The sequence below is a fragment of the Nansenia antarctica genome (genome assembly GCF_963989245.1).
Source record: "Nansenia antarctica genome assembly, chromosome: 16".
Taxonomy (NCBI): Eukaryota; Metazoa; Chordata; class Actinopteri; order Argentiniformes; family Microstomatidae; genus Nansenia; species Nansenia antarctica.
Window position 1 is genome coordinate 29,041,214 of NC_137686.1, and position 6,857 is coordinate 29,048,070.

General features: G+C 53.2%; 1 protein-coding gene across 1 annotated transcript in view; it reads right to left on the bottom strand.

Annotated features, from left to right (window-relative positions):
- Positions 1 to 323: 323 nt before the first annotated feature.
- Positions 324 to 6,857, bottom strand: part of LOC308172237 (tau-tubulin kinase 1-like) — a gene marked incomplete at both ends in the record, with an annotated part of 31,802 nt that continues 25,268 nt past the window's right edge. Inside the window, 5 exon segments of the mRNA XM_080547143.1 lie at positions 324 to 666; positions 2,542 to 2,941; positions 4,562 to 4,727; positions 5,084 to 5,173; positions 5,318 to 5,455. Coding sequence (XP_080403269.1) covers positions 324 to 666; positions 2,542 to 2,941; positions 4,562 to 4,727; positions 5,084 to 5,173; positions 5,318 to 5,455 — 1,137 coding nt within the window.

The following is a 6,857-nucleotide window of genomic DNA, read 5'->3' on the forward strand; positions in this document are numbered from 1 at the left end:
GAGAGCGCAGGCGAGCAGCAGCACCAGGAAGTTGTATCACCGTCTCCACAGGAAGTTGTACCGTATCCAGGAAGTTGTACCGTATCCAGGTTCATGTCCGACTGGAAGCCCAAGGAGAAGGTAGGTCTGGATGGTGAGCCCTCCCCCTCTCTCTCTCTCTCTCTCTCTCTGTCTCTCTCTCTCCCCTCAGAGACATGATCTGGATCAAAGATTGATGATTGATTATTGATTAGGTCCAGCTGCTGATCAATATCTCCTTCCACGCTCAGGTGAGTCTGTGTGTGTTATCTAGCGGCGGCCATCTTGAGGAGAGTCTGTGTGTGTTATCTAGCGGCGGCCATCTTGTTCCCTGCGCCCGGCCTGACCTTGGGTCTGGCCCTAGCAGGCAGGGTGGGGGGGTCCTGGGCTGGGGGGGGCGGGGCAGGGTGGACCGAGAGGGGTTGTCTGATTGGACGCAGGCGCTGGGGGGAGGGGCTATCTGTCCTGCAGTGGGCGGAGCGGAGGGGCATGCGGGGGCTGCGGCAGGGCTGGGCGGGGCTGGGGGCGGAGCGGAGGGGCATGCGGGGGCTGCGGCAGGGCTGGGCGGGGCTGGGGGCGGAGCCTGGGGTCAGTGGTTTAGACCTTCTCTGCGTACTGAGCGTGCTCAGAACCCTCTGGACCTGGAGCCTGCAACAACACAGAGGAACAACAGACTTTATATACATATATATAAATATAACTCTAAACAACAACAACAACAACAACAACAGGTCAATTAACACTAGAACAGCCATGGGTGGGGTCATTAACACTAGAACAGCCATGGGTGGGGTCATTAACACTAGAACAGCCCTGGGTGGGGTCATTAACACTAGAACAGCCATGGGTGGGGTCATTCACACTAGAACAGCCGTGGGTGGGGTCATTCACACTAGAACAGCCGTGGGTGGGGTCATTAACACTAGAACAGCCATGGGTGGGGTCATTAACACTAGAACAGCCATGGGTGGGGTCATTAACACTAGAACAGCCGTGGGTGGGGTCGTTAACACTAGAACAGCCATGGGTGGGGTCATTAACACTAGAACAGCCATGGGTGGGGTCGTTAACACTGGAACAGCCATGGGTGGGGTCATTAACACTAGAACAGCCATGGGTGGGGTCATTAACACTAGAACAGCCATGGGTGGGGTCATTAACACTAGAACAGCCATGGGTGGGGTCATTCACACTAGAACAGCCATGGGTGGGGTCGTTAACACTAGAACAGCCATGGGTGGGGTCATTCACACTAGAACAGCCATGGGTGGGGTCTTTAACACTAGAACAGCCATGGGTGGGGTCATTAACACTAGAACAGCCGTGGGTGGGGTCATTAACACTAGAACAGCCCTGGGTGGGGTCATTAACACTAGAACAGCCGTGGGTGGGGTCATTAACACTAGAACAGCCATGGGTGGGATCATTAACACTAGAACAGCCATGGGTGGGGTCGTTAACACTAGAACAGCCATGGGTGGGGTCATTCACACTAGAACAGCCATGGGTGGGGTCATTAACACTAGAACAGCCATGGGTGGGGTCATTAACACTAGAACAGCCGTGGGTGGGGTCATTAACACCAGAACAGCCGTGGGTGGGGTCATTAACACTAGAACAGCCGTGAGTGGGGTCATTAACACTAGAACAGCCGTGGGTGGGGTCATTAACACTAGAACAGCCGTGGGTGGGGTCATTAACACTAGAACAGCCGTGGGTGGGGTCATTAACACTAGAACAGCCGTGGGTGGGGTCATTAACACTAGAACAGCCGTGGGTGGGGTCATTAACACTAGAACAGCCGTGGGTGGGGTCATTAACACTAGATCAGCCATGGGTGGGGTCATTAACACTAGAACAGCCATGGGTGGGATCATTAACACTAGAACAGCCATGTGTGGGGTCATTAACACTAGAACAGGCTAAAGACAGACTTAAGACTTAAGACTTGACTCGAACCGCTGATCTGCCGACCTTGCGATCATTAGACGGCGGCTCTACCTCCTGAGACACAGCCGCCCGTAGACGCCAACACAACAACACAGGAGTTCCCTGGCAGCTGATTAACGAATCACAAAGACAATTGAAAAACAACCGACGATGGAGCAAAAACTCACTCACCCGTTGCCGACGGCGACAGTGGCCCTGGCTCCGCCTCCTGGCAGGCTGAGAGGGGAGGGGCCTGCCCCGCCCACGAGTGACTGCCCCCCAGCGTGTCTCCTCCTGACCGGCGTGACGGGCCGCGGGATCCTGCTACGCCACGCCCCTCCCCCTCCTCCTCCCCCGCCTCCCGGCCCCTCCCCCGCCTCCCCCCTCCTGGCCAGGGCCGAGGCGGCGTGCTCAGAGGGACGGGGGCGGTCGTCCCCGTCTCCGGAGGACAGCGAGGAGGAGGTGGTGGTCAGCCTGCGCCTCCTCGCCCAGCGGCCCTGCGCCTCCTCCTCCTGACGCCTCCGCCGCTCCATCGCCAGGCGGGCCAGGTCCAAGCCCCGCCCCCGCCCTCCTCCTCCTCCTCCTCCTACCCGCAGCGCCTCCTCCTCCTCCGTGTCCTCTGTCTCCGACGCACCGAGCACCGGGATGCGGCTCCGGGGGGGGGCAGGGGGGCTGGGCTCCTGTCTGGGGGGGGCCAGGCCCATGTCCTCAGGGAGGGGGCTGTGCTCTAGGACAGGGGGCGTGGCATCAGGGAGGGGCGTGGCCTCAGGGAGGGGCGTGGCATCAGGGAGGGGGCTGTGTTCTAGGACAGGGGGCGTGGCATCAGGGAGGGGCGTGGCTTCAGGGAGAACCAGCGGAGGGGGAGGGGCTTCAGGGAGGGGCGTGGCCTCAGGGAGGACCAGCAGAGGGGGAGGGGCTTCAGGTACGGAGGGCGGGTCCTGGTTCTCTGGAGGCTCCGCCTCCTCCTCCCGCTGGGCTGGCTGGACACACACCCCTGCAGGACGACACACACTATTATATAACACACAGCATTATCATAACACACACTATTATCATAACACACAGCATTATCATAACACACAGCATTATCATAACACACAGCATTATTATGTGGTTGGTGTGTCTCTAGCTGTGTGTGTGTGTGGTTGGTGTGTCTCTAGGTGTGTGTGTGTTTGTGTGTGGTTGGTGTGTCTCTAGGTGTGTGTGTGTGTGTGGTTGGTGTGTCTCTAGCTGTGTGTGTGTGTGTGGTTGGTGTGTCTCTAGGTGTGTGTGTGTTTGTGTGTGTGGTTGGTGTGTCTCTAGCTGTGTGTGTGTGTGTGGTTGGTGTGTCTCTAGCTGTGTGTGTGTGTGTGGTTGGTGTGTCTCTAGGTGTGTGTGTGTTTGTGTGTGTGGTTGGTGTGTCTCTAGGTGTGTGTGTGTTTGTGTGTGTGGTTGGTGTGTCTCTAGGTGTGTGTGTGCTAATAGGCTAGGTGCACGATCTCCACTACTTCCTGAAAGGCACCTTGCATGGACATATCCTGTCTCACTCTATTGGTTTAATTGATTAATCAGCTGTGCGGTAAAAGCACCTTCAGTAAGCAATCCTTCTCAGTGATAGCAATAGAAAACTGGAACTCACTACCCAACCAACTCAAAGACATACATACTTACTCCACCTTCACAACACACATGAAAGCCTGGCTGACACAGAACTATACTTGTCCTCATTAATCCCTCTCTGTGCTGCCTCCCCATAATGCCTTTTTTTGTATGTTTTGTTTTGTTTAATGTTTAACTGTTTAACTGTTTGTAAGTGCTTAATGTTGTGTGGCCTGTAATTGTCCTGTGGCTTCTATGTGCTTGAAATGTCGCTGCCCCCATAAGTGTGTATGTGGTGTTTGTTGTAGCCCCTTCAATCACCTCAGCTTGCTTACGTGTGTTTTTTGTCAAGTGTGATGTTGGGGTACCTTGTCTCAGCCACGTGTTCTTAGAATTTTTAAATGTTTTATCTTAACTAATGACGTTACTTTTCAGGATGCCATGTTGCAACTGGCCGGGGACTTCAGCTGAAAATTAGCCGACTAGGCTAACGCTGCCTTTTTTACTATATTTTATATGGTTCATGTATTAGGATTGTCCTCGATATAATAAACTAATAAACTAAACTAAACTAAACTAAACTGTTGGAACACACAGTGCACAGCTGATTAATCAATTAAACCAATAGAGTGAGACAGGATATGTCCATGCAAGGTGCCTTTCAGGAAGTAGTGGAGATCGTGCACCTAGCCTATTCCCCCAGTCTCAGTGAGAGAGAGATTCCACAGCTAGGGCTTTCACACCGGTCAAAGAACCGTGCCGGTTCGCGTTCGGAAACCTCCGAACGTTGGCGCTGTCTGGCGAACGAGCCCGCGTTCCATACCAGCGTATCGTTCGCCAGACAGCGCCAACGTTCGGAGGTTTCCGAACGCGAACCGGCACGGTTCTTTGACCGGTGTGAAAGCCCTAAGCTTGGTACATTGGGACGTAACAAAAGGAAGTCTTTTAGAGAGAAAGTTATGAAGAAAGTCTGATTGTGACTCTGTGTGAACGTCTGTATGGAACATGCTGAATACGAGTCTCTGGGATTGGTCACCTTGTACGACGCCTCCTATTGGCCCCTGGGTTTTGGCGCCCCCTGCTGTGGCCCCCTGGGTACTCGCTACGAGGGCCCGCTCCCGTCGGTTCTCCCTGGACACCATGACGTTCAGGTGGGACGTCTCTGCGATGTGGACGAAGGTCCGCTCCACCTTGGTGAAGGGGGGGGAGGGGGGGGCCAGGGGGGGGGAGGGGAGAGCCAGGGGGGGGGAGGCAGGGGCCAGGAGGGGGGTGGAAGCCAGGGGAGTGGAGGGGAGAGCCAGGGGAGTGGAGGGGGGGGCAAGGAGGGGGTCTGGCTGGCCTAGCTCCTCCCCCCTGGGTGTGAGGGCGGGGCAGGCGGAGGGGCTCCCTGGCAGCTCCCCCTCCAGCACCCCCCCCGGCCCCCCGCCCCCGGGGGAGAACAGCACCAGGGTCCTGGACCCGTCCTCTAGGTCTGGGTCGACGTCGGCAGCGGAGGGGGGCCCCCCCCCTCCCCTGGACCCCCCCGGGGACCCCCCCCCCCCCCCCCTCCTCCTCGGGCCTCAGCGTGGCGGGGGCCCCCCCCCCCCTCCTGGCTGGCCTGGCTGCTGGAGTCCTCCTGGCTCCTGGTGACGTCGTCGTCCCGGGGGGGCTCGACGGTGGGGGGGGGGGCGAGGGCGGGGGTGGGGAGAGGGGGAGGGGAGGGGAAGGCCCCGCCCCCCCGGTGGCGCTGGGGGAGGAGGGTCCCGCTCAGCATCACAGACAGGAAGCTGTCAGCGCCCACCCCCCCCCCCACCCTCCTGGGCTGGAGCTGGGGCAGGAAGTGATGCAGGAGCAGGTCGCCCCCCCCCCTCCCCACCCCCGCCTGGGCCTTGGTGCGGTAGTCTGGGGGGGGGGGCAGTGGGGGGCCGCTCTGCTCTGTAGGGGACATCACCTGAGGGGGGGGGGGGAGAAACACCTGTCATCTGGGGGAGGGGCTTATGTTGTTTATGTTTATTGTGATTCTGATGTTTGACCTGAGTCAGGCCAGCCTAACTGGAACATGTTAACATCCTGTATAATAATAATAATAATAATAATAATAATAATAATAATAATAATAATAATAATAATAATAATAATAATAATAATAATAATGATAATAATGATAATAATAATAATAATGATAATGATAATAATGATAATAATAATAATAATGATAATAATGATAATAATAATAATAATAATAATAATGATAATAATAATGATAATAATAATAATAGTAACAATAAGAAGAAGAACAATAATAGTAATAATAATAATAATGATAACAATAATAATAATGATGATAATAATAATAATAATAATAGTAACAATAACAATAATAATAATAATATTAATAATGATAATAATAATTAAGCAATATCACACGAGAGGGAGTGTGTTATACTGAATATCAGCACGGCCGTGATTTGGTCGTAGGTACGAGGCCGCAGGCCTATTATATAATAATAGATAGATAGATATCTATTATTATAGATATCTATCTATCTACCTATCTATCTATCTATCTACCCATCTATCTATCTATCTATCTATCTATCTACCCACCTATCTATCTATCTATCTAACACTAGAACAGCCGTGCCTTTTGTACCTACTATAAGAGCCGCATCGGGGGTCAAATGACCAGTCTTTACAATGGGAAGCTGCTACTTACACACAACAACCACTAGTTGGCGCGTCTTGTAAATTAGCCTGCTTCCTACACAAAAAAACTGCAAAATAGCTTCATACTAGCTTATCCTGATGTGATTTTGAAAATGTAAGGATACTGGGTGGTAGAACGCACATATCTAGGAAAAGTCATGAAAGGAGGGTCCTGAAATGTAATCGAGTGCAAAGATATTTAAAAGAAATTACTCGCAAGGTCAAATGACCCCACCCACGGCTGTTCTAGTGTTAATAACTCCTCTAACCCCCTGGACCCCTCTAACCCTCTGATGAATGTTAGATTTACATTTTTAGGCTTTATAAGGCTAAGTGCCTTACTCAAGGACACACTAGTGGTGGTGTTCCCAGGTCTTACTCAAGGACACACTAGTGGTGGTGTTCCCAGGTCTTACTCAAGGACACACTAGTGGTGGTGTTCCCAGGTCTTACTCAAGGACACACTAGTGGTGGTGTTCCCAGGTCTTACTCAAGGACACACTAGTGGTGGTGTTCCCAGGTCTTACTCAAGGACACACTAGTGGTGGTGTTCCCAGGTCTTACTCAAGGACACACTAGTGGTGGTGTTCCCAGGTCTTACTCAAGGACACACTAGTGGTGGTGTTCCCAGGTCTTACTCAAGGGCA